Source organism: Macaca thibetana, chromosome 19 (genome assembly GCF_024542745.1).
Source record: "Macaca thibetana thibetana isolate TM-01 chromosome 19, ASM2454274v1, whole genome shotgun sequence".
In the NCBI taxonomy this organism is placed as follows: Eukaryota; Metazoa; Chordata; class Mammalia; order Primates; family Cercopithecidae; genus Macaca; species Macaca thibetana.
This window is the reverse complement of record NC_065596.1, coordinates 35,604,537-35,631,355: the sequence shown is the minus strand read 5'-3', so window position 1 is coordinate 35,631,355 and position 26,819 is coordinate 35,604,537. Positions and strand designations below refer to the sequence as shown.

Sequence of the window (26,819 nt, the reverse complement as noted above, 5' to 3'; positions counted from 1 at the left end):
GACTCCTTGTCTGAGGGAGTGGCTGGGGTCTCCCAGGGTCCTAGGACTGAGGAAGGAGGGGGCTGGGAGGTTGGGCATTCTGTGGGTCTGAGGGAGGAGGGGTCTAGGACTCCAGGATCAGAGGGAGGAGGGTCCGGAGTCCTGTGCCCCGAGGTGGCTGGTGATCCAGCTGGAGCAGGGCCCACCCCACCCCTCACGTGCCCCGTTATCTCGCATGGTGGGCAGGGGAGGAGGAGGTGACAGTATATTTAGTCTCTGTCCTTGCCCTTTATCTCAGTGTCCTCGGGGAGTCTCAAGCAGCCGGGAGGAGACTGACGGTCCCTGGGACCCTGAAGGTCACCCGGGCGGTCCCCTCACTGACCCTCCAAACGCCCCTGTCCTCACCTCCTGCCATTCCCGGCCTGAGTCTCAGCATGGCGGATAAGTGAGTGATGCCCCAAGGCAGTGGGAGTTGGGGGCGACCTCTCAGGTTCCCAAGAGGGGTCAGAGCTGAGAGTCTGGACCCCTGGCCTGTGAGGTAGGGGTAGGGGCTCTTGGTTGAAGAAAGGAAGCGGGTTTGCGAGTCAGACTCCTGGAACCAGAGGAAGGGGAAGCGGTGTCCCCCGACCTCTTGGTCAGAGGGGCTTCCGGGGGTCCCTTAGGAGACAGACAGGACACAGCCCACCACTAACCCCCATCCCCGGTTTCTCTCCTTCCAGGAGCAGCGATGCGGTGAGAGCAGCAGGCTAAGGCGTGGCTGGGACCCCCAGGGCCAGGGTGGGCGCTGCAGTGAGGGGTCTGGGGCGGGAGGCTGCAGCCCTAGCAGAGGGTGCGGTACGGTAAGGGCTGGGTGGGGTCTTGGTGGTGATGGGGTCCCCACTCCTCCAAACCCAGGCTGGGGAACCTCGCCCTGCACCAGCCCCAATCAGACGCCGCTCCTCCAACTACCGCGCTTACGCCACGGAGCCACACGCCAAGGTGGGAAGGGGCTTCCTGGGGGCCGAGTACAGGCGCTGGAAGGACCCGAGACCCTGGGAGTGGGGGGAGGAGCCAAGGCTACGAAGGGGGCGGGGACTACGCGGAGAGGCGTCAGGGGCGGAGTTTTGCAAAGGGTCACACTCGGATTGGTGACAGCCGCCTGTGGGCGTAGTTCCGTTGCCCTTGGATTTCCTTAGGGATAGATGGGAAGTGCCTATCCAAAGCCAGAGACCCGGATTGGTGGATGGGAATGAGGGGCGTGGCCTGTCATAGACTCAGGGCGCAAGTTGGAAGTGGGCCCAAATCTGGACCGGCTGGGGTTGCTGGGGGTGCCTTGAGGTCCCCTCCACCGTCGTCTCCGGATCCCCCTCCATGATGCTTCCTTGCTCCATCTCACCCTGGCAGAAAAAATCTAAGATCTCCGCCTCGAGAAAATTGCAGCTGAAGGTGAGCACGGGAGGTACAGGGAAGGAGCAGGCACGTGCTCAGGGGGCGGAGCTTGAGAGTGGGTGGGGCTTTCGGGGTAGGCGGGCGGGAGTGGGCGGGGGTTTGGCCGCTCGGGGCGTGGCTTTATCGGGGAGTCCTGCTCCGGGTGGGGCGGAGCCTTGGAAAGGTGGAGACGAAACTCGAGGGTTTAGAAGGGCAGACGGGGTTCCCTACGCCTGGTCTTTTTCCTGATGCCCCGGGTGGGCTACGCTTCCCTCCCACCCCTCCGCAGACCCTGCTGCTGCAGATTGCAAAGCAGGAGCTGGAGCGAGAGGCGGAGGAGCGGCGCGGAGAGAAGGGGCGCGCTCTGAGCACGCGCTGCCAGCCGCTGGAGTTGGCTGGGCTGGGCTTCGCGGAGCTGCAGGTACCGGCTCCCAAGGCAGGTACTCCTGCCCAGCCTGGGATCCGAGGTTTCTAGTCCCCGGAATTCAGCAGAACAGCCTCTGTCCCCTCTTCTGCTCGGGACCCAGGCGTCCAATATGTCTGTCCTTACCCAATTCTATATGGTTCGTGGGACTCCCGGCCCCTAACACCCTTTGTGTGCAGGTCTCTGGAGTCTTGGCTCCAACCTACTCCTTCAGGATCATGTGGCCCTCCTATCCCAGACAGGGTCCAGGCCCCAGCCCCTCCTCCCTCAGAGCCGGATGTTCAGGCCTCAGCCCCTACTCCCTCAGACCCAGGAGTCCAGGCCCCAGCCCCTCCTCCCTCAGACCCAGGAGTCCAGGCCCCAGCCCCTCCTCCCTCAGACCCAGGAGTCCAGGGCCTCAGCCCCTCCTCCCTCAGACCCAGGAGTCCAGGCCCCAGCCCCTCCTCCCTCAGACCCAGGAGTCCAGGCCCCAGCCCCTCCTCCCTCAGACCCAGGAGTCCAGGCCCCAGCCCCTCCTCCCTCAGACCCAGGAGTCCAGGGCCTCAGCCCCTCCTCCCTCAGACCCAGGAGTCCAGGCCCCAGCCCCTCCTCCCTCAGACCCAGGAGTCCAGGGCCTCAGCCCCTCCTCCCTCAGACCCAGGAGTCCAGGCCCCAGCCCCTCCTACCTCAGACCCAGGAGTCCAGGCCCCAGCCCCTCCTACCTCAGACCCAGGAGTCCAGGCCCCCAACTCCTCCTCTCTCAGACCCAGGAGTCCAGGCCCCCAGCCCCTCCTCCCTCAGACCCAGGGGTTCAGGTCTCCAGGCCTCCAGGCTTCCCCCAAAAACACACACCACGTTCCTCCTCCAGGACTTGTGCCGACAGCTCCATGCCCGTGTGGACAAGGTGGATGAAGAGAGATATGACATACAGGCAAAAGTCACCAAGAACATCACAGAGGTGGGACGCATGGGCAGCTCGGGTACCTTCGGGGTAGTGAGATACCTGGTATTTGGTCTCTGCCTGACCCCTTGCAGCTGCTTTTGGCTGCACATCCCAGGAGACCCAGGACAACTGTGAGCCTGGCAGGGCTGGGGCAGAAGGATGAGTACAATATAGTCAAGGAAAGCTGTTGTAGGCAGAGGGAACAGCACATGGAAGGCCATGGGTTGGGAAACAGAAAATATGTTAGTGAACATGTTCAGGGCATCACATGTTGGTAAATTAGCTCAGGCATTGGCCAGGGAATTGCGATTTGCATGTAGCTGGACCAGGTTATGCCAGTGGTTTTGTGAGGTGAGGCTGGAGCGTATGAAGAGGCGGATTCAGTTCCAGGATTAGAAGCTTAGACTGGGAGCCTAAGCTGAGAAGAGACTGGATGAGGCCTCGGTACTGGAAGACGAGATAAGGAGAATAAAAAAGGAGTGTAGGGTGGAAGAGTTGGGTGAGGGGGAAATGGAGGCAGGAGTATCCACACCCCTGTATACTGCCTCCCCCCAGATCGCAGATCTGACCCAGAAGATCTTTGACCTTCGGGGCAAGTTTAAGCGGCCCACCCTGCGGAGAGTGAGGATCTCTGCAGATGCCATGATGCAGGCGCTGCTGGGGGCCCGGGCTAAGGAGTCCCTGGACCTGCGGGCACACCTCAAGCAGGTGAAGAAGGAGGACACCGAGAAGGTGAGTGTGGGCTAAGGCCAGGAAAGAGAATGCTGAGGGGAAGGGCTGTGGGTACCAACAACCCTGGGGCCTAGCTGGAGGGCAGACGGTGCTTGAAGTTGGGGGTAGAAGCAGCTAGCTAGTACGGGGTCCTCCAAAATGCAAGAGGAAGACAGGAAGTGCATTAGGGCTACAGGAAGTCCATGTAAGAGCAAAGAGGTGCATGAAGGGCTGGGTGCAGGGGCTCATGCCTGTAATCTTTGAGATTAAAAAATTTTTTTTTTAATTTCCTTTTTTTTTTTGAGATGGAGTCTCTGCTGCCCAGGCTGGAGTGCAATGACACCATCTCGGCTGCTGGAGTGCAGTGACGCCATCTCGGCTCACCGCAACCTCCGCCTCCCAGGATCAAGTGATTCTCATACCTCAGCCTCCCAAGTAGCTGGGACTACAGGTGCACACCACCACGATATTGTTTTAATTTCTACAAATTTCTTTTTAAAATTGATTAGTCATGGTGGTGGCATGCAGCTTCTCAGGAGGCTGAGGCAGGAAGATCGCTTGAGCCCATGAGATCGAGGGTGCAGTGAGCTATGACTGTACCACTGCACTCCAGCCTGGGCAACACAGTAAGACCCTATCTTAAAGAAGAAGACAGGAAAGACAGGAGTGGATGCCTGAAACCATGGATTGTACTGAACCCTATATATAATTTTTTTCCTATACAAACCTATGTACCTATGATAAAGTTTCATTTCTAAATTAGACACAGTAAGAGATTAACAATAAATAATAATAAAAGAAGGCTGGGCATGGTGGCTCATGCCTGTAATCTCAACACTTTGGGATGCTAAGGCGGGCAGATTGCTTGAGCTCTGGAGTTCGAGACCAGCCTGGGAAACATGGCGAGACCCCGTCACTACAAAAAATACAAAAGTTGCCAGGTGTGGTGACTCACACCTGTAATCTCAGCGCTTTGGGAGGCCAAGGCAGGTGGATCATAAGGTCAGGAGTTTGAGACCAGCCTGGCCAACCCAGTCAAACCCCATCTCTAGTAAAAATACAAAGATTTGCTGGGTGTGGTGGTGGATGCCTGTAATCCCAGCTACTTGGGAGGCTGAGGCAGGAGAATTGCTTGAACCTGGGAGGCAGAGGTTGCAGTGAGCTGAGATCTCACCACTGCACTCCAGCCCTGGCAACCGTGGGAGACTCCATCTCAAAAAAAAAAAAAAAAAAAAAAAAGTTAGCTGGGCATGATGGCACACACCTGTAGTCCCAGCTACTCAGGAGTCTGAGGTGAGAGGATAGCTTGAGCGCAGGAAGTTGAGGCTGCAGTGAGTCGAGATTGCACTCCAACTTGGGTGAGGGAACCAGACCCTGTCTCAAATAATAATAATAATAATAGTAAAATAGAACAATTATAACATATTGTAATAAAACTCATATGAATTGGTCTCTTTCTCAAAATATCCTATGGCCCTGTAGTCACCCTTCTTTTCCTTGTGATGTGAAATGACAGTGCCTATGTGCTGAGATGATGTGAGGTGGATGACATAGGCATTGTGACCTAGCATTAGGCTAGGTCCTATGAGAATCCATCAAACTTATGAATTATTTCTGGAATTTTCCATTTAATATTTTTGGGCCATGGTTTACTGAAACCACACAAAGTAAAATTGCAGATAAGGATGAACTACTACAATAAGAAGGAAGGAGACAGGAAGTGCATAAGGCAGACAGAAAGTGTAGGGGAAAGATAGGAAGTGCAGGAAGGAGACAGGAAGTGGATAAGGAAAGACAGAAAGTACATGAGGGAGACAGGAAGTGCATGGGGAAAGACAGGAAATGCATGAGAAAAGACAGGAAGTGCTGGGGAAAGACAGGAAGTGCATGGGGGACAGGAAGTGCATGGGGAAAGACAGGAAGTGCTGGGGAAAGACAGGAAGTGCATGAGGGGGACAGGAAGTGCATGAGGGAGACAGGAAGTTATGGGGAAAATTGGCAGGGATTATCTTGAAAAGATGGGAAGTGCTCCAGAACTAGACACTTAGACAGGCATCCAGGGTAGAGTGGCCCCACAGGCTGGAGGGAAGACAGGGATTCTTGAGAGACTGGAGACCAGGAAGAGACCCTAATCTCTGACTCTATCGCCATCCTCCAGGAAAACCGGGAGGTGGGAGACTGGCGCAAGAACATCGATGCACTGAGTGGAATGGAGGGCCGCAAGAAAAAGTTTGAGGGCTGAGTCTTCCTACCTACTGCCCCCGCCCTGAGGAGGGCCCTGAGGAATAAAGCTTCTCTCTGAGCTGAAAGTGACTCCATGTCTATTACCAAGGGCTTAGGCAGGAGAGAGATGGGAAAACTGAGGGCAGGGCTCCCCCAAAGTCACACAGCAGGTCGGGGACCAGATGGATCTCCCATGTGGAGCACTCTTGGCTCTGTTATCAAAAAGAATTCCAGGGTTCATGAATTTGGAGAGGGGAGCTTTGTTTCTTAAGAAGCAGATCACAACCTGCAAACTGGAAGCGTGGCTTCTTGCCAAAAAACAGAAGCAGGCACTTTAAGGGAGGGAAGAGCAAGGCAGGAATTTACGCTGAGTGGGTTGGCTACGTGCACGTATTCAACTGGTTATAGAAGGAGCTATGAATATTCATGGACAGGTGGACACACACATGTGTGACAAGCAAACATGCATTTTTTTTTTTTTTTGAAATGGAGTCTTGCTCTGTTACCCAGGCTGGAGTGCAGTGGCACAATGTCAGCTCACTGCAACCGCCACCTCCTGGGTTCAAGCCATTCTCCTGCCTCAGCCTCCCGAGTAGTTGGGACTACAGGCGCCGCCACCTCGCCCAGCTAGTTTTTTGTATTTTTTAGTAGAGACGGGGTTTCACCGTGTTAGCCAGGATGGTCTCGATCTCCTGACCTCGTGATCCGCCCGTCTCGGCCTCCCAAAGTGCTGGGATTACAGGCTTGAGCCACCGCACCCGGCCGAGACGGGGTTTCACCATGTTGGCCAGGCTGGTCTCGAACTCCTGACCTCGTGATTCACCAGCCTCGGCCTCCTAAAGTGCTGGGATTACAGGCGTGAGCCATCGTGACTGACGACAAATATGCATTTTACATGATGGTGGAGGCTTAATATTTAAGTGCATCCCATTGAATGCATTCGTATGGAAACATGAAGCAGGCATATGAAGGCACCCAGTGCACAGCCTCTGTCAAAAGTCAGAACCAGTCTGTGGTCCGTGGTATCTTATCAGGAGAAAGTTACTGAAATCAGTCTCTCATTCAACTAATGCTGTAGCTATGCGTTGTGGAACAGGGGGTTCAGTTAGTCAGCATCTGGCAATGGATGGCTGCAATTGTTGTAATATTGCATATCTTGAGGCCAGTGTTTGTTTAGCTGCTAGAAAAAGGAAAAGCCTTGTGGCAATTAGAACATAGTTTATTATATAAGTGTAGGGATGCGTGACTTAACCCTTGCCTGGCATGGCCTCAGGTCTTGTTTATAATTTGGTATCTTATTGCCACAAACAGTTCATTCTATCAGTCTTCTGATCTCTATTGTCACAGCACCTCTGGCCCATGTGGAGTGCACAGAGATGCCAAGACTAAAGCTCAAAGAGAGAGACACACAGAGAAACAGATAGGCAGAGAGACATACTGGCAACAGAGGGACTGAGTTGGGAGTAGAGAGAGAAGGAGCCAGACAAGGACCCAAAGAGAGAGGGAGAAAATACCATGGATGCATAGAAGGAAGTGCAAAGAAAGGAGAAAAGAGAGGCAGAGGTATAATCACAGCAAGGTGCGGAGACGTGGAGACCCTATAAGAGAGGGAAATGGAGAGCCACAGAGCGGGAACTGCGGGCACTAAGACATGGAGAGAACTAGAAAGACAGAGACGTGAACATGGACACAGAGACCCAGAGCCAAAAAGAGACAGAAATGGGGTCACAGGTGGACAGAAATGCACAGAGAAACTGTGAGCCTCCACGGACACAAACGCTGAGAGGGGCAGACATGCAGAGACACCCACAGAAATGCAGAGACAAAACCACCTAGAGACACATGCCAAGAAACACACTGAGGGACCCAGAAAGAGACAGATGCAGAGAGAGCCCAAGACAGACCCCAGCGAGAGGCCCCAGGAAAAGCACAGAAACACAGAGACGGACCACGAGAGGCAGAGGTACTGAGAGGTACTGAGAGGCGAGGCCGGGAGGGGAGGAGGCCTGCTCTCCAGGGCCGGCTTGAACCCAGAACTCAAGGTCATGGCTTGGCTAGGAAGCGCGAGGGGGACACCAAAAAGATCAGTGTTAGATGGAGGTGGGGAGGGAGGGGAGGTTTCACCCTAATTGACACCCCCTCTCCCTCCTCCTCCCCACACCTGCTTCCCGGCTTTAGTGCCTGTTGTCACCAGGATGGAATCCTGGTGGCAGACAAAAGGGTGGGGGTGGGGAGGGGGAGACAAAAAGATGGACAGAGACAGAGGGGGAGACTAAGAAGTGGAGACAGACACACAGAGATACACAGATGGAGAGCCACAGACACAACAGAAACGGGGGTCCAGAAAGAGACCACGGTAGAAAGAGGGAACGGAGAGAAGAAAACAGAAAACATTCCTTATAGCCCATTTGTCATTAGTAGGTCCTCCAAGGACCTACTGTGGGCCGGGCGTGGGGACGTCAAAGCACAGGGAGCTATAAGGGAGGTAGCTGCAGCACCATGAGACCTGGGGGTGGGGTGGGGGCGGGAGCGGGGCTCCTGGGCCGTGCAGATGGGGTTAGCATGGGGTTGGGGAGGGGCCCGCGGAGGCTTTTGGACTCTGAGTGTGGAGCCAGGGGCAGCGGGGCTGTCTCTGAGCTCCCAGACTTGTGTTTGAGCAATGGAATTCTCTCCCCCTCCCTATCCCTTCGGGGCGGGGCCAAGCCTCCCAGGGCCAGCTATAAACTCCCGGTAGCTTCAGTGCCCTCAGCAAGGCTCAGCCACGAGCTTCTCAGCATCTCAGACACAGCCTAGGTAAGGGGCTCTGCGGGGCCCTGTGGTCTCCAAAGACTGTGTCCTTGCGGGAGGGGGCAGGAGGTGGGTGGGGAAGATGTGGGGTGTGGAGAAATGGTGCAGAGGTAGGTGGGGCAGACAACTGGAAGTCTGGGAACTTGAGAGGCTCAGACTTCAGGGGGACTCAGGATAGAGGGGAAAATACTGGGATTTGTGGGTCACACAGATCCGAACCTGGGGCTGCCAGGACTTGGGTGTCCCAGAACAAAACCTCCTAGGATCTTGGGGTTCTGGGAATCTGGGGGAAATCTCAGCAGTCAGGGATATCTGGACTTGGAGGTCAAACAGTCTGGGTGTCAGGATTTGGGGCCTCAGACTCTGAGGGTATCAGGAATTGGGGGTGGGTCTCACAATCTGGGGTTTTAGGAGTGGAGGCCTCGGAATCTGAGGTATTATGATAGAAAGCACGAGAACTTGGACTGTCATTATCTGGGTATCATGAATTGGGCCTCCGAGGTTAGGTATCAAGATTTTGGGGGTCTCATATTCTTGAGGTTTCAGAATTTAGGTCCCAAGACCTGGGGGTGGTCTTAAGATGTCCCGGCCCATATCTGGACTATCAAGAACAGCTGTGAGGACTTGCTGGTCTCAGAAACATGGGCATCACAGATTGGGGTCTCAGAATCTGTGGGTATTGGGATTTGGGGCTAGGCACCCCGTGGCCTAGGGAATCTCAAAGACTTTGAGGTCCAAGAATATAGGGGTCCGGGTGAGGTCTGTGGACAGAAGGTGCCCTTTATGCTCCTGCCCCCTGCATGATGTATGGGAAGGTGAAAGGGGAGACAGGTGGGGAGGAAGCCAGCCAGCGGGGAGGGGTGAGTGGGAGAGGGGATGAGGGTGACTAATTCTCCCAGAAGCCCCCCTTCCTCAAATCCCTTCTTAGGAAATGTCCTCTGTCTCACCATCTATGACATCCCCCCGAAATAGCTCCTGGGGGTGGGGCAGCTATTGTCTTCAGGCCACTGTCCCTTCTCAAATGCCTTCTCCTAATCCCAGCTGGATCAGGTTCCCATGGACTTGTCATAAGACAAAAGAGGACAGCTGTGTGGAGGGGGCAGGGTCTGCAGCCTCCTGGCTGTGCCAGGACCACACCTACCAAGGTCTGTCCTCATGCGTGCTTTAGGACAGCCAGCCCCCTCCCTCGGACCCAGGAGTCCAGACCTGAGCCCTCCTCCCTCAGACGCAGGAGTCCAGGTCCCCAGCCCCCTCCTCCCTCAGACCCAGGAGTCCAGACCCCCAGCCCCTCCTCCCTCAGACTCAGGAGTGCAGACTCCCAGCCCCTCCTCCCTCAGACCCAGGAGTCGAGACCCCCAGCCCCTCCTCCCTCAGACCCAGGAGTCCAGACTCCCAGTCCCTCCTCCCTCAGACCCAGGAGTCCAGACTCCCAGTCCCTCCTCCCTCAGACCCAGGAGTCCAGACTCCCAGTCCCTCCTCCCTTAGATCCAGGAATCCAGGCCCCAGCTCCTCCTCCCTCAGACCCAGGATTCCAGACCCCAGCCCCTGCTCCCTCAGACCCAGGAGTCCAGCCCCTGGCCTCTCCTCCCTCAGACTCAGGAGTCCAGACCCCCAGCCCTTCCTCCTTCAGGCCCAGGTGTCCAGCCCCTGGCCCCTCCTCCCTCAGAACCAGGAGTCCAAGCCTCCATCCCCTCCTCCCTCAGACCCAGGTGTCCAGGCCCCCAGCCCCTCCTCCCTCAGACCCAGGAGTCCAGACCCAGGAGTCCAGACCCAGGAGTCCAGGCCCCAGCTCCTCCTCCCTCAGACCCAGGAGTCCAGACCCAGGAGTCCAGGCCCCCAACTCCTCCTCCCTCAGACCCGGGAGTCCAGACTCAGGAATCCAGGCCCCCAGCTCCTCCTCCCTCAGACCCAGGAGTCCAGACCCAGGAGTCCAGGCTGCAGCTCCTCCTCTCTGACCCAGGAGTCCAGGCCCCCAGCTTCTCCTCCCTCAGACCCAGGAGTCCAGCCCCCAGCCCCTCCTCCCTCAGACCCAGGAGTCCAGCCCCCAGCCCCTCCTCCCTCAGACCCAGGAGTCTAGGTCGCCCCCTCCTTGGGGCCCCACCCCACTGGGCCTCTTCTCTCTGTTTCTTAGGCCGCACCAGGATGTCGGACACCGAGGAGCAGGAATATGAGGAGTGAGTGCCGCACTGGGAGGGGTTGGGGCGTGCAATGGTGGAGAGGCTCTCCCACCCCAGGTCTAACTCTCCCCTTCCTCTTTCCCCACACCCGTCCGCAGGGAGCAGCCGGAAGGTGAGTAGGGAGTGGGCCGGCCCCTTGGGATGGAGACACCCCCAGGAACTCTTGGGACGGGAGGCGAGGCTTGTGTCACCCTGGCGGGGAAGGGGCAGCTCAGCCCTCGGGCCCTCGCCCGCCCTCTCCGGGTCTGGAGCGTCTCCCCGTGCCATCCCTGCACCGCCAGGGGGCACATGCCCAACGCAGCCGAGGCCAGAGGGACCCCCGGTCCAGCAGAGGCTGGAACCTTGGTCTCTGGCCACTCCCCGCACCCCTGCCCGAGCTCCTAACGTTTTCTCTTCTGTGCCCCCATCTCCAGAGGAGGCTGCGGAGGAGGAGGAAGGTGAGGTCCCGGACTCCGCAGGTCTGGAGCTGGGGGCGGGGGGCTGGAGGCGGGGACGCTGGGCCCGGGAGGAGGGGGCGGGACGGGGCTCCCGACGGCCTCGGCTCCAGGTCCTCTAACAGCCTCTCCCGTCTCTCCCTCTCTCCCCCGCCGCGCCCGGGCGTGGCCGCTCCCCCCTCGCTCCCCACACCCTCGCTGCTCCTCCCGCCCCTCCCCAGCCCCCGAAGAGCCGGAGCCGGTGGCAGAGCCAGGTAACCGCGGCTGCTTCGCTTCCCGAGACCGATGTCGGGGGCCCGGGGGGACCCCCGATATCCTCGGGCTCCAACCTCCACGACCACCCTTCCCTCCCTCCGCCCCCATAACCCGCCCCCAGGCCCGGTCCTTTAAGCCTCTGAGAGCTCCTGCGCCCTCTCGGGGCCGGGAAGGGAAATGGCCCTGCCGTGGCTTTAACCCGTTCCCTTCCTTCTTAAAGGGACCGACACCCAAGCCTTCTTCCCCAGTCTGGAGGAATCTTTATAGAAGGGTTGGATGTTTGCGGAGAAGCACCACCCCGTCACCCTCATCTTCGCCTCCGACCTTGCCTGTTATTTTCTCCCCCATATACATTCAAAGGTTGGGGCTTGGAATTTAGGATTGCAGAGGAGGCTAGCCCTGGGAGTCAGGGTCTCCAAGGTGGGGGTGGAGGGCCAGCTGGGGAGAGAGCTCTGGGGTCACTGAATAAAGACAGAGGTTGGCCCTCCCCGCACTGCTGGGTCTTAATGGAGGAGGGCAGGCGCTCTGGGCATATAAATAGAGAAGGGTCTGGGGGTTTGCACTCCTGGGAATGCAGACAGCGGCGGTGGGGGGTCCCCACACCAGTTCTGAATGTATATCTGATGCGTGTGACCCTCTTCCTCCTTTACAGCCTCCCTGACTTTCCTTCCCTCTTTTCTTCTTCCCATGCCCCTCCTCTGGAACTGGACTCCGGAGTCCTTCCCTGGGCTCCTGGGGGCCGAGGCTTGGGGGGTCCCTCCCCAGGGTGTGTCAGGCCTAGTCCCTCTCCTCTAAACTCTTGCTAATTATCTCTTTGTATCCCCCACCACCAACAGAAGAGGAGCGCCCCAAACCAAGGTGAGACCCTACAGGGTGGGGGGCCCCAAGCATACATCTTCCTAAATATTCCCTCTATCCCCAGAGATAGGGTGTGAGAAAGGCAGAGATGGAGGGAGGAAATTGAAACAGCAGTCAACATTTCTCCACCTCCTTCTGCTCCTCCTCCCTCCCCCTCCTCCCTCCCCCTCCTCCCTCCCCCTCCTCCCTCCCCCTCCTGCCCCTTCCCCTCTCCCTCCTCCCTTCACCTCCTCTCCCTCCTTCCGCCTCCTCCTCCTCTTCCTCTTTTTCCCTTTCCCCTTCCCCTTCGTCTTCTCCTCCTTCATCATCGTCATAGTCTCCACTCTATTACCCAGACTGGATTGCAGTGACCCAATCCTGGCTCACTGCCTGGACATCATGGCTTCAAGCAATCCTCCCATCTCAGCCTCCCGAGTAGCCGGGACCACAGGCATGTGTCACCACACCTGGCTTTTTTTTTTTTTTTCTTTTTGTAGAGCTGAGGTCTTGCTATGTTGCTCAGGCTGGTCTCGAACTCCTATCCTCAAGCAATTCTCCCACCTCAGCCTCCCAGAGTGCTGGGATTACAGGCACAAGCCACCATGGCCAGCCAGTCTGTTTCCTTCTTTCCACCCAATGGTCCCTCTTCCCCTCGCGCCTTTACCATCACCCCAGCCTCCTCTCTGGCCTCCTTGCCTCCAGCTTGTGGCTCATCCTCCTCCATGACTCCAGAGAGACCTTTAACACCAGCACTAACCCCGCCCCTCCTCTGCTCAGAATCTTTCCTCAACTCCCCACTACCCTTAAGATAAGTCAAAGCAACTAGCCTGCATTCAAAGCCTTCCCCATCTGGCTCCAGCCGAGCTCTCCAGCATCTCCCTTCCCCACTGACAGACACACAGTATTTCATGGTTCTCTAGCCACGCCGTGCTTTTATACCCCGAGCCTTTGCACACACTGTGCCCTCTGCCTGCATAGTGACAGGTGGGAGGATCGCTTGAGGATAGGAGTTCAAGACCAGCCTAAGTAACAAAATGAAATCCCCCGCATCCCTACAAAAAATTTTTAAAAATTAGTCGGGCACAGTGGCACACACCTGTGATTCCAGCGACTCAGGAGGCTGGGGAAGGAGGATTGTTTGAGCCCAGGATTTGGAGGCTGCAGTGAGCTGTGATTGCACCACCGTATTCCAGCCTGGGCAACAGAGCAAGACCGTCTCTAAAACATAAATAAAAATAGGGGAATGGGGCTGGGCGCAGTGGCTCATGCCTGTAATTCCAGCACTTTGGGAGGCTGAGGGGGGCAGATTACCTGGGGTCAGGAGTTTGAGACCAGCGTGGCCAACATGGTGAAATCCTGTCTCTACTAAAAATACAAAAATAATTGGCCAGGCACGGTGGCTCAAGCCTGTAATCCCAGCACTTTGGGAGGCCGAGATGGGCGGATCACGAGGTCAGGAGATCGAGACCATCCTGGCTAACATGGTGAAACCCTGTCTCTACTAAAAAAAAAAACAAAAAAACAAAAAAATTAGCCGGGCGAGGTGGCGGGCGCTTGTAGTCCCAGCTACTCGGGAGGCTGAGGCAGGAGAATGGCGGGAACCCAGGAGGCGGAGCTTGCAGTGAGCTGAGATCCGGCCACTGCACTCCAGCTTGGGCGACAGAGCGAGACTCCGTCTCAAAAAAAAAAAAAAAAAAAAAAAATTAGCCAGGTATTGTGGTGGGCACCTGTAATCCCAGCTATTTGGGAGGCTTGAGGCAGGAGAATCGCTTGAACCGGGAGGCGGAGGTTGCAGTGAGCCAAGATCGTGCCATCGCACTCCAGCCTGGGCGACAAGAGTGAAACTCCATCTAAAAAAAAAAAAAAAAAAAATGGAGGGAGGGAATGGACTGACAGGGATTCCAAGGCAAAGGGACAGGATTTGGGGATTGTTGGGGCAAGGAGAGGGAAGCAATGGGGGCAACCCCTAAGGGTCTCTTGGGCTGGGGAACAGAGTGGACAGTGGGGCTGCCATCTCCTTCTCAGAGAAGATGGTGAGCTCCATCAGGACGTCGTGTGTGGGAAGGTGAGAAAAGTTCAGGAGATACCTGCTAACTTGAGTCTGGGGCTTAGGAGAGAGTCTGGACCAGAGATACTTGGCGAGTCCTCAGCAGTTGACAATACCAGAAGTCATTGGAGTGAATGGCATTGATGATGAGAAAAGGGAAAAGGGAGGCTCCCTGGCAGCTCACGGGGGTGTGGGGGGCCAGGAGACAGGGATGGAACAGCCCCGGGGGTGGGAGGCAAGCCAGTATTTATTCCTGTAAAATATGGTGAGCCGTATTGTCTTCTCACACATGATGCCCCGAAGGAGCTCAACTTTTCCAAGATGGAGATGGTAGCCCCACTGTGCACTTGGCTGCCTGGCCCAGAGACCGCTGGGGATTGTCCTCACCTCCTCCCTCCCCTTGCCCAGCGACCCCTAAGTCCTGTCCCCTTCATCCTGGAATCGCTCTTGGTTGTCTCAGAAACCCAGAAAAGAGAATTCCAAGGAAGTGGCAGGAAATCAGAGCAGGCTGAGGGCTGAACCTCAGAGCAGCACCACCCAATAGAATAGATGGTAAGACACACACATCACTTACAATTTCTTACTAAAGGCCAGGCACGGTGGCTCACGCCTGTAGTCCCAGCACTCTGGGAGGCTGAGGCGGGAGGATCACTTGAGCTCAGAATTTCAAGACCACCCTGGACAACATAGTGAAGCGCCATCTATCTATCTATCTATTTTTTTTTTTTTGAGATGGAGTCTCCCTCTGTCACCCAGGCTGGAGTGCGGTGGCATGATGTTGGCTCACTGCAACCTCCACCTCCTGGGTTCAAGCGATTCTCCTGCCTCAGCCTCCCAAGTAGCAGGGATTACAGGCATGCACCACCATGCCCAGCTAATTTTTTTTTTTTTTTAATAGAGATGGGGTTTCACCATGATGGCCACACTGGTTTTGAACTCCTGATCTCAAGTGATTCACCCGCCTTGGCTTCCCAAAGTGCTAGGATTACAGGCATGAGCCACCGCGCCCGGCCTGTGAAACACCATCTCTACAAAAAATTTAAAAATGGCTGGGCAGGGGGGCTCACGCCTGTAATCCCAGCACATTGGGAGGCTGAGACAGGCAGATCGCCTGAGGTCGAGAGTTCAAGACCAGGCTGGCCAGCATGGTGAAACCCCATCTCTACTAAAAAATACAAAAATTACCCAGGTGTGGTGGCAGGCGCCTGTAATCCCAACTACTCGTGAAGCTGAGGCAGGAGAATTGCTTGAACCTGGGAGGCGGAGGTTGTGGTGGGCCGAGATGGCACCATTGCACTCCAGCCTGGGAGACAGAGCAAGACTCTGTCTCAAAAAAAAAAAAACAAACAAACAAAAAAACAACTTGCTAGGCATACTTTTAAAGTACAGCAACAACATAGGAAAATTTAATTTTCATAGCACAGTTCTAAAAATCTGTTACATAAATTTTTATCATTTCAACATGTAATCAGCATAAAACATGATTCTGTGCGTTTCACTGACAACCTGCCTCAGTTGGGACCCTCCACGTTCAGGGGGCTGGCGGCTACCTCACCAGGCAGCGCATCCCGGAGGTGGGAGGTGGCTCAGGGAGGTCGGGCCACTCATGGTCTCTATGTTTCCGTCCACCCAGCCGCCCCGTGGTGCCTCCTTTGATCCCGCCAAAGATCCCCGAAGGGGAGCGTGTTGACTTCGATGTAAGTGTCAGAGACCCCTCCCCAGGCGCAGTTGCTAGTCTTCAAGGGGCTTTTGTTTCAATCATGAAAAGGCGCCGGGCTGGGCCGCGGTGGCTCACGCCTGTAATCCCAGCACTTTGGGAAATTGAGGTCAGGAGTTCGAGACCAGCCTGCTCAATATGGTGAAACCCCGTCTCTACTACAAACACAAAAATTAGCCGGGCGTGGTGGCGGGCCGTCTGTAATCCCAGCTACTCGGGAGGCTGAGGCAGGAAAATCGATTGAACCCGGGAGGCGGAAGCTGCGGGGAGCTGAGATCGCGCCATTTCACTGCAGCCTGGGAGAAAAGGTCCCCACTCCCCACTCCCCACTCCCTTCTTTGGGCAGCTCTGTCTTTGCAAGAGCTGATTAGTGTCAAACACGAGGCATTGCTGCCACCTGCTGGACACCACCTGGGAAACGGTCCAGTTCACCGTCCTGCATGGGGGAGGCGCTGGGAGGCCGCTGCCCTCTCCAGGGTCTCCCAGGACTGACTCCCCGTGTGTCCTGCAGGACATCCACCGCAAGCGCATGGAGAAAGACCTGCTGGAGCTGCAGACGCTCATCGACGTGCATTTTGAGCAGCGGAAGAAGGAGGAAGAGGAGCTGATTGCCTTGAAAGAGCGCATTGTGAGCCGAGAGTCCGGGTGCCCCCCAGTCTTCCTCTCTCCACGTGGATCCCTTGCATCTTGGGAGATGCAGATAATGGTTTTCCTTCTAGTACAGAGCTGAGCCTGAGGCTTTCGGGAATTCATCCAAGTCGGTGGCCACACTCCAGCCTGTTTATCTCCACTCTTCACCCACTCTGGGGAGGGATGACTGGGGGTACGTCCCTGCACCCCTTTATTCTTCTCCGTTCCCCAGGAGCGGCGCCGGTCGGAGAGAGCCGAGCAACAGCGCTTCAGAACTGAGAAGGAACGCGAACGTCAGGCTAAGCTGGCGGTGGGTGCCTGCCCTGCCCTGGGAGTCCAAATGTTACTTCTTCAGCCAGATGCCCATTTTGTTGTTGTTATTATTATTACTATTATTATTATTTGGAACTGAGTCTAGCTCTGTCACCCCGGCTGGAGTGCAGTGGTGTGATCTCAGTTCACTTCAGCCTCCGCCTCCCAGGTTCAAGCAATTCTCCTGCCTCATCCTCCTGAGTAGCTGGGACTACAGGTGCTCCCCATCACGCCCGGCTAATTTTTGTATTTTTAGTAGAGACAGGGTTTCACCATGTTGGCCAGGATGGTCTCGATCTCCTGGCCTCGTGATCCACCTGCCTCAGCCTTCCAAAGTGCTGGGATTACAGGTGTGAGCCACCGCGCCCCGGCCTATTATTATTATTATTGTTGTTGTTGTTATTTTGAGACAGAGTTTCACTCTCGTCACCCAGGCTGGAGTGCAATGGCGCGATCTCGGCTCATTGCAACCTCCGCCTCCCAGGTTCAAGCAATTCTCTTGCCTCAGCCTCCTGAGTAGCTGGGATTACAGGCCTGCGCCACCACACCTGGCTAATTTTGTATTTTTAGTAGAGACGGGGTTTCTCCATGTTGGTCAGGCTGGTCTCGAACTCCCAACCTCAGGTGATCCGCCTGCCTCAGCCTCCCAAAGTGCTGGTATTATAGGCATGAGCCACCACACCCGACCTATTATTATTATCTATGTATTTATTTGGAGGCAGGGTCTTGCTCTGTCACCCAGGCTGACGTGCAGTGGCGTGATCCTAGCTCACTACAGCTAGGACCTCCCGGGCTCAAACGATTTTCCCACCTCAGCCTCCAGAATTGCTGGGACTACAGGCATGCGCCACTCTGCCCGGGTATTTTTTTTTTTTAATTATTATTTCAATTTTTTTGTAGACACAGCATTTTGCCATGTTGTCCAGGCTGGTCTTTAACTCCTAAGCTCAAGCAATCCAGCTGCCGTGGCCTCCCAAAGTGCTGGGATTACAGGCATGAGCCACCGCACCCAGCCTGGATTCTCCATTTTCTTCTTTTTCCTTTTTTTTTTTTCGAGACAGTCTTGCTCTGTCACCCAGGCTGGAGCGCAGTGACGTGATCTCGGCTCACTGCAACCTCTGCCTTCTGGTTCAAGTGATTCCCCTGCCTCAGCCTCCTGAGTAGCTGGGATTACAGGCACCCGCCATCCGGCTTGGCTAATTTTTGTATTTTTAGTAGAAATGGGGTTTCTTCATGTTGGTCAGGCTGGTCTCGAACTCCTGACCTTAGGCGATCCACCCCCTTGGCCTCCCAAAGTGCTGGGATTACAGGCATGAGCCACCATGCTTGGCCATTATTATTATTATTATTATTATTATTTGAGATAGGGTCTTTCTATGTTGCCCACGTTGTTCCCAAACCCTGGGCTCACGTGATCCTCTTGCCTCAGCCTCCCAGGTAGCTGGGATTACAGGCACAAGCCACCTGCCTGTCACCCAGCCGAGAAGGGGATTTTGCAGATGTGATTAAGTTAAGGATCTTGAGATGGGACAGTTGTCCTGGAATATTTGTGGGGAGGGGCAAGATCATCACAAGGGTCCTTATAAGAGGAAGGCCAGAGGGTCATACTGAGAGATTTGAAGATGCTACATGGCTGCCTCTGAAGATGGAGGTAGGTCCACGGGCCCAGACGTGCAGGCAAGCAGCTGGAAAAGGGAAGGGAATGAATTCTCCCCTAGAACCTCCAGAGAAAATTGGTTCTTGATTTCAGCCCAGTGGGACCAATTTCAGATGTCTGATCCGCAGAACTGTAAGATAACAAGCTTGCATTGTTTTTCTGCCACTAAGTTTGCAAATTATAGCAGTGATAGGAAACTAAGCTTGGGCACGGTGGCTCACACCTGTAGTCCCAGCGCTTTGGAAGACAAGTGGATCACTTGAGGCCAGTAGTTCACGACCAGCCTAGGCAACATGGTGAAACCCTGTCTCTACTAAAAATACAAAAATTAGCTGGTCGTGGTGGCACATGTCTGTAATACCAGTTACTTGGGAGACTGAGGCAGGAGAATCACTTGAACCCAGGAGGTGGGGTTTGCAGTGAGCAGCTCAGAGATTGCACCACTGCACTCCAGCCTGAGTGACAAAGGGAAACTCCATCTCAAAAAAAGAAAGGAAACTAATTCAGGTACGGAGTACTGGGTGTACAAAAAGCCTCATGTCCACCATAAGGAGAGGGGGCTCAGCCTGGACAAGCCACTATTTCTGGAACATGCAATGAAGAGTTTCTCAAATGTTGTAATTCCTTTGCTAAATATTCTAGAACCCCTTCCTCAGGCTCGAAGCCATCAGCCTCTTTAATCTCTCCAGTCCTTGGACTTATCACCAGTTACCTTCCTTGACCCCCTTAAAACAGACATTCTCATCTCCTGAGACTAAGGGCAACTGCGGCCCAGACAGGCTGAGCATCTGGAGTGAGGTCACATAGCAAAGTTCACTATTGGCTGTTTCAGGTTGGAGGCATGCAGAAAAAGCAGGCATTTCTCCTTCTCCTCCTTCATTTCCATTTTTTTCTGGGGGGATATTAAGACCCAGGAAGGGGGCCGGGCTAACGTTTGCAATCCCAGCACTCTGGGAGGCTGAGGTGTTGCAGATCACTTGAGGTCAGGAGTTTGAGACCGGCCTGGCCAACATGGTAAAACCCAATCTCTACTAAAAAGACAAAAATTAGCGGGATGTGTTGGTGTGCGCCTGTAGTCCCAGCTACTTGGGAGGCTGAGGCAGGAGAATCACTTGAACCTGGGAGGCGGAGGTTGCAGTGAGCCGAGATCGTGCCACTGCACTCCAGCCTGGTCTCAAAAAAAAAAAAAGCCCAGACAGGGGAAGGAACGTACAGGTGATCACACGGGAGACCTGGCCCCCAGGAGGAGACACCTGTCTCTCTGCTGGTTCTGATGTCCCTGGCCTGCTGATCCCTGTGCTCCACTCAGCACTGAATTGAGCCCCCATCCTTCCCGTCCCAGGGCCCTCCTCCCTCAGGCCCAGAGGGGCAGCCATGAGGTTAACCCCTTCCTTCCCACAGGAGGAGAAGATGAGGAAGGAAGAGGAAGAGGCCAAGAAGCGGGCAGAGGATGATGCCAAGAAAAAGAAGGTGCTGTCCAACATGGGGGCCCATTTCGGCGGCTACCTGGTCAAGGTGAGTCAGCCTGCAGGAGCCTGAGGTCTAAGTTCTGAGGGGGAAGAGGCTTGGGGCCAGACCTCTGGTTCCTAATGGAGGAGGGTCTGGGGCCTGGACTCCTGGGTCTGAGGGAGGAGGGGCTGGGGGTCTGGACTCCTGGGTCTGAGGGAGGAGGGGCTGGGGGTCTGGACTCCTGGGTCTGAGGGAGGAGGGTCTGTGTCCTGGACTCCTGGGTCTGAGGGAGGAGGGGCTGGGGGCCTGGACTCCTGGGTCTGAGGGAGGAGGGTCTGTGTCCTGGACTCCTGGGTCTGAGGGAGGAGGGGCTGGGGGCCTGGACTTCTGGGTCTGAGGGAGGAGGGGCTGGGGGTCTGGACTCCTGGGTCTGAGGGAGGAGGGCCTGGGGTGCAGACCTGTGGGTTCCAATATGGAAGTGGTCTGTGGGATCTGACCTGTGGGTCCCGACATGGGGGTGGTCTGTGGGATGTGACCCCCAGTTTACTGTGCCCCCTCCCCAACCCTCAGGCAGAACAGAAGCGTGGTAAGCGGCAGACAGGGCGGGAGATGAAGCTGCGCATCCTGTCTGAGCGCAAGAAGCCTCTGGACATTGACTACATGGGGGAGGAACAGCTCCGGTAGGTGCTATGGGGGGCTCGGGGCTGCAGGGGCCTGGGTGTGAGACAGGGGGATAAAGGAGCTCACACCCACATCTGGGTGGGCAGATACCCCGGGTCTCAGCTCCGGTGCTGTGTGACTTTGGGCAAGTGGCTTCCCCTCTCTGGGCCTCTGCTGCCTTCTCTGTGAAACGTGTCACTGACAGAGAACCCACTTTTCGTGGCTGCCGTGGCCTGTAGCATCTGACAGGTGTTACCGGGGAAGCCGGACAAGATGACTTCCTTCCCGCCCAGTTTAGGAGATTTTGTTAACTCTGTGATGTGCCCTGGAGCTCAGGATGGGCTGTGCCTTTCACCTAAATTCAAGCTAGGAATGCGGTGAGAATGTTCCAGCTGCGTCCCTCGCCTCTAGAGCCAGGACCGCCTGCCTCTCATGATAAGATAAGCCACAGGACGGCAGGCTGACGGGGGCTTGCTTCAGGAGCCCCCCTGCATCTCCGTGTTCTCTGGCCTGGGCTGTGGCTCAGAGACTTCAACCCACCGCAGAGTGGCGCAGTGATCGGGTTTGCCGCTTGCACCGAAAGCCCCTGCCCGGGGCTCAGTGCCAGCTCCGTCCGCTACTTTGTGATCCTGGGCACGTTATCTGACTTCTCTAGGGCTCCCATTCCTCACTGGCAGAATAAGGATGTAATTACATAATCGACCTCACAGAGCCGTGAAAGGGCAGTGAGATAGAAATAATAATTACAGGCTGGGCCTGGTGGCTCATGCCTGTAATTCCAGCACTTTGGGAGGCTGAGATGGGAGGATTGCTTGAGGCCAGGAGTTGGAGACCAGCCTGGGCAATGTAGTGAGACCCAATCATTAAAAAAATAATTACAGCAGCAGCTTCCTATGGAGGGTTTACAACCCTGTGAGGTAGATACTATTATTATCCTTGTGTTAACAGTGAGAAGCCTGAGGCACAGAGAGGTTAGGTAACCCTTCCAGGGTTGCCCAGCTAACAAGTGGAAGAGCTGGGATTTGAACCCAGGCAGTCTGGTGCAATAGTCCATACTCTTTGCTACTGTGCTGTAATGTGGCTTGATGGTAAATGTTTAACAGCTGCTCTCCAGGGGGCAAAACGTCTAGATTTAGCACGTGCCCATTCCCATGGTGTAAATACTTCCACCTTGCTCCTTTCAAACTATTGTATGAGGACACTGAGTGTGGAGTCGGGAAAAGATGTGCACCGCAGGCTCCTGGAAGGCCTCTGCGGGGGCGGTGGGCCGTCCTTCCTGTGCACATGATGCATGTAAAGTATTGTCAGCCAGGCGCGGTGGCTCACGCCTGTAATCCCAGCACTTTGGGAGGCTGAAGTGGGTGAATCACTTGAGGTCAGGAGTTCGAGACCAGCCTGACCAATCTGATGAAATCTCATCTCTACTAAAAATACAAAAATTAGCCAGGAGTGGTGGCTTGCGCCTGTAATCCCAGCTGCTCTGGAGGCTGAAGCAGGAGAATCACTTGAACCTGGGAGGTGAAGGTTGCAGTGAGCCAAGATTGCACCACTGCACTCCAGCCTGGGCGACAAGAGCAAGACTGTCTAAAAAAAAAAAAAAAAAAAAAAAAAAAAAAAGGCTGAGGTGGGAGGATCACTAGAGCCTGGGAGGTCGAGGCTGCAGTGAACTGTGATCATGTCACTGCACTCCAGCCTGGGTGACAAAGTGAGACCCTATAAGAAAGAAAGAAAAGGAAAGAGGGAGGGAGGGAGGGAAGGAAAGGAAGGAAAGGAAGGAAAGGAAGGAGTAGGTTTTAGTCCAGGGCTGGTTTGGCAATTCTACAAAATCAGACACCCAGACTCCTATTTTTTTATTTTTTTTTTTGTTTTTGTTTTTTTTTTTGAGACAGAGTCTCGCTCTGTCGCCCAGGCTGGAGTGCAGTGGCCGGATCTCAGCTCACTGCAAGCTCCGCCTCCCAGGTTCACGCCATTCTCCTGCCTCAGCCTCCCGAGTAGCTGGGACTACAGGCGCCCGCCACCTCGCCCGGCTAGTTTTTTGTATTTTTTAGTAGAGACAGGGTTTCACTGTGTTAACCAGGATGGTCTGGATCTCCTGACCTTGTGATCCGCCCATCTCGGCCTCCCAAAGTGCTGGGATTACAGGCTTGAGCCACCGCGCCCGGCCTATTTTTTTCTTCTCACTCACTACTTTTAGCCCAATAGTTCCATCCTCAAAATCACTCATAGTCCAATATGGCTGCTAGAGCTCCAGCCATCACATTTATGATCCAAGCAGCAGAAAGAAGATGTAAGAGAAGAACCACACAGTCTTTTTTGGAAGCCCTACCTGTAGGGTCCAGCCCCACAGGGTCGGTGGGATTTCTCCCCATGTGCAGAGACGAGAGATTGTAGAAATAAAGACACAAGACAAAGAAAAGACAGCTGGGCCTGGGGGACCACTACCACCAAGACGTGGAGACCGGTAGTGGCCCCGAATGCCAGGCTGTGCTGTTATTTATTGGATACAAGACAAGGGGGCAGAGTAGGGAGTGTGAGCCATCTCCAGTGATTGACAAGGTCACGTGAGTCACGTGTCCACTGGACGGGGGCCCTTCCCTGTTTGGCAGCCGAGGAGGAGAGACAGAGAGAGGACACAGCCTATGCCATTATTTCTTCATATCAGAGGTTTTTAGTACTTTCACTAATTATGCTACTGCTATCTAGAAGGCAGAGCCAGGTGTACAGGATGGAACATGAAGGCGGACTAGGAGCCTGACCACTGAAGCACAGCATCACAGGGAGACGGTTAGGCCTCCGGATAACTGCAGAGGTGGAGGAGTAGAGTCTTCTCTAAACTCCCCAGGGACAGGGGAACTCCCTTTCCCAGTCTGCTAAGCAGCGGGTGCCTTTCCTTGGCACTGACGCTACCGCTCGACCACGGTCCACTTGGCAACGGGCATCTTCCCAGATGCTGGCGTTACCGCTAGACCAAGGAGCCCTCTGGTGGCCGTGTCCGAGCATAACAGAAGGCTCACACTCCTGTCTTCCGGTCACTTCTCACCATGTCCCTTCAGCTCCTATCTCTGTATGGCCTGGTTTTTCCTAGGTTATGATTATAGAGTGAGGATTATTATAATATTGGAATAAAGAGTAATTGCTACAAGCTAATGATTAATGATATTCATATATAATCATCTATGATCTATATCTAGTATAACTATTCCTATTTTATTTATTTTATTATACTGGAATGGCCCGTGCCTTCGGTGTCTTGCCTCGGCACCTCGGTGACTTGCCTCCCACACCACCCAGTGACCTAGTTTCATCCCATCAGCCACCCCTACCTGCAAGGGAGATTGGGAAGAGTAGTTTTTCAACTCAGCCTATGGCACAAGATTCTATTTCTAGAAGAAAGGGAGAAGGGCTAACAGGTAGGCAAGCAGCCATCTCTTCCACAGTTTTATTTCCATATCTTCTAGAGAAGGAAACAGGATTCTAAAGGAAGTCACTTGACATATTCATAAACCAGAGAATGGCATGGCTGGGATTTGAACCATGGGCTTCTAACTGCAGAGCCTGGGTTTGCTCTTTTCTTTCTGCCTTTTCTTTCCCCCTCCCCTCCCCTCCCCTCCCCTCCCCCTCCCCTCCCCTCCCCTCCCCCTCCCCCTCCCCCTCCCCCTCCCCTCCCCTCCCCTCCCCCTCCCCTCCCCTCCCTTCCCCTCCTCTCCTCTCCCTTCTTCTCCCCTCCCCTCTTCTCCCCTCCCCTCTCCACTTTCCTTTCTCCTTTCTCCTTTCCTTTCCTTTCTTGCATCTTGCTCTGTTGCCCAGGCGGGAATACAGTGGTGCCATCACAGCTCACTGCAGTTTTGACCTCCCAGGTTCCCTCCACCTCAGCCTCCCAAATAGCCGGGACCACAGGGGAATGCCACCATGCCTGGCTAATTTTTTTTTATTTTTAGCAGAGGTAGGGTCTTCTATGTTGCCCAGGCTGGTCTCGAACTCCTGGCCTCAAGCGATCTGCCCTCCTCTGCCTCCCAAAGTGCTGGGATGACAGGCGTGCGCCACCGAGCCTGGTCTCTTAACCGTGACACCCTTCTCTCCCCTTGGGAAATGTGAGAGCTCCAGCTCGGATATGGAGAAAGCGGGCACAGATCGTAAAACTCTTGGCCTCCAATATTAACATATGGTGCCGACAGCGCTGAACTCACAGTCACAGTCTCGCTGTGTGGCTTTGGGTGTTCCCACACCTCTCTGGGCCCAAGTTCTTCTCTGTCCCTGGGCCTAGGGCCTGGCCTGCCTGGCTGCCTCCATCACAGCCCTCCTGCCCCACCAGGGAGAAAGCCCAGGAGCTGTCGAACTGGATCCACCAGCTGGAGTCTGAGAAGTTCGACCTGATGGCGAAGCTGAAACAGCAGAAATATGAGGTGAGACCCAGCTCTGCAGGGAGGAAGGGTAGGGCTGGGCTGGGAGGGACCAGCAAGTTCTGTGCAGGGTTGGGTGGCCCGTCCCGACGTCCCCACTGGCTGTCCCAGCATCTGCTTTCTGCTTCCACAGATCAACGTGCTGTACAACCGCATCAGCCATGCCCAGAAGTTGTGAGTGTGATCCTGTCTCGAGCCCTTGCTCTCGTCCCCACCCTCCCGCGGACTCTCAGGCCTCTCTTTCCTCCCTCTGTGGGCTCCATCCCCCACTGCCTCTGGGTTTCTGCCCCTTTCTCTTTGTTCTTCCTTCTCCGTCTTCCTCTCTCTGCTCTCGGAATCCTGGGTCTCAGTCCCTTTGTCTTTTTCCTTTCTTATTTTTAGTTTTTGAGAGGGAGTCTTGCTCTGTTGCCCAGGCTGGAGTGCAATGGTGCAATCTCAGCTCACTGCAACCTCCATCTCCCGGGTTCAAGCGATTCTCCTGCCTCAGCCTCCCAAGTAGCTGGGATTACAGGCGTGCGCCACCACGCCCGGCTAATTTTTGTATTTGTTTAGTAGAGACGGGGTTTCCCCATGTTGATCAGGCTGGTCTCGAACTCCTGACCACAGGTGATCCGCCCACCTCGGCCTCCCAAAGTGCTGGGATGACAGGTGTAATCCTGAGCCACCGCGACCAGCCCCTTTTCCTATGTTCCTCTAAATCCATGGCCGGGGAGGGGAGGGCCAGTCTCATTCCCCGGAGGACACTGGGCAGCGTCGGGAGGCATTCGGCTGTCACAACTGGAGAGGGGCCACAGACATTTAGAATGCAGAGACCCGCATGCTGCTCAGCGTCCTGCAATGCCCAAGACAGGGCCCCACACAGCAAAGAATGATCTGGCCCAAATGTCTACGGTGCTGAGGTTCAGAGGGTCTTCTCTTTTTTTTTTTGAGACAGTCTCTCTCTGTCACCCAGGCTGGAGTGCAGCGGCGCGATCTCAGCTCACTGCAACCTCTGCCTCCCTGGGGTTCAAGCGATTCTCCGGCCTCAGCCTCCTCAGTAGCTGCGATTACAGGCGCACGCCACCGTGCCCGGCTAATTTTTGTATTTTTAGTAGAGACGGGGTTTCGCCACGTTGGTCAGGCTGATCTCAAACTCCTGACCTCGTGATCCGCCCACCTTGGCCTCCCAAAGTGCTGGGATTACAGGCGTGAGCCACCGCATCCGGCCGAGAAGGTCTTCTCTGAATCTCTCTCTCTGTTTCTCGACTGATGTCTTCCTTCCTCCCTCCTCTCCCTCTCCCTTCTCCTCTTCTCCCGTTTCCTGTCTCTTTCACCCCAGCCCTTCCTGCATGTTACCTACCCAGGCCCAGATCACCCAACCCTTCCTCCCCCTACGCTGGCCCCTGACTCATAAACATTCATCAGCTCCGCCATGAACACCCTGCATCACCCCCAAATGTCAGCTCCCACGTGTCAGTGAGGCCTTTGGCCACCAGCCGCTGCCCCCCAGTCGTAGAACCCAAAAGAGATGACAGCTGTTTTGCACACGGCTTCCTCTGGGCAGACAGGGCTAATATTTTGGGGGATGGGCTTCCTGAATTGAGGGCCTGGGGCCCATTTCAGAGGCTGGAGGGGCCCCTTCTTCCTGATACCACCTCCTTCTTCTACAGCCGGAAGGGGGCAGGGAAGGGCCGCGTTGGAGGCCGCTGGAAGTGAGGACGCCGCCCCGGACAGTGGCCTGCTCTTACCCACCCGGGAAGCCTGGGAGTGTCAGTCCCTTCGGTAGCTTGAAATAAACGCTTCCCTCAGACA

At 55.3% G+C, this 26,819-nt stretch overlaps 2 protein-coding genes across 11 annotated transcripts; both read left to right on the top strand.

The window, feature by feature from the left end:
• The first annotated feature begins 264 nt into the window (after positions 1–264).
• TNNI3 (troponin I3, cardiac type) lies at positions 265–5,752 on the top strand. Of its 2 annotated transcripts, none has more exons than XM_050771842.1 (8): positions 265–424; positions 699–711; positions 874–957; positions 1,363–1,404; positions 1,676–1,822; positions 2,658–2,747; positions 3,288–3,464; positions 5,602–5,752. In XM_050771842.1, exons 1-8 carry the CDS (start codon positions 414–416, stop codon positions 5,683–5,685), a joined length of 648 nt encoding a protein of 215 aa, XP_050627799.1. In that variant the 5' UTR covers positions 265–413; the 3' UTR covers positions 5,686–5,752. The 2 variants fall into 2 exon arrangements, with proteins under 2 accessions (XP_050627799.1, XP_050627800.1); XM_050771843.1 differs by having other exon boundaries at positions 267–424; positions 1,676–1,807.
• Positions 5,753–7,541: 1,789 nt separating this feature from the next.
• Positions 7,542–26,819, top strand: TNNT1 (troponin T1, slow skeletal type). Of its 9 annotated transcripts, XM_050771799.1 has the most exons (14): positions 8,268–8,459; positions 10,585–10,627; positions 10,729–10,742; positions 11,044–11,067; positions 11,286–11,318; positions 12,156–12,177; positions 15,837–15,900; positions 16,432–16,548; positions 16,783–16,860; positions 19,921–20,034; positions 20,539–20,648; positions 24,941–25,031; positions 25,162–25,202; positions 26,678–26,819. In XM_050771799.1, exons 2-14 carry the CDS (start codon positions 10,596–10,598, stop codon positions 26,721–26,723), a joined length of 786 nt encoding a protein of 261 aa, XP_050627756.1. In that variant the 5' UTR covers positions 8,268–8,459; positions 10,585–10,595; the 3' UTR covers positions 26,724–26,819. The 9 variants fall into 9 exon arrangements, with proteins under 9 accessions (XP_050627754.1, XP_050627755.1, XP_050627760.1 ...); XM_050771802.1 differs by lacking the exon at positions 11,286–11,318 and having other exon boundaries at positions 8,266–8,459; positions 11,044–11,088; XM_050771804.1 differs by lacking the exon at positions 11,286–11,318 and having other exon boundaries at positions 8,267–8,459.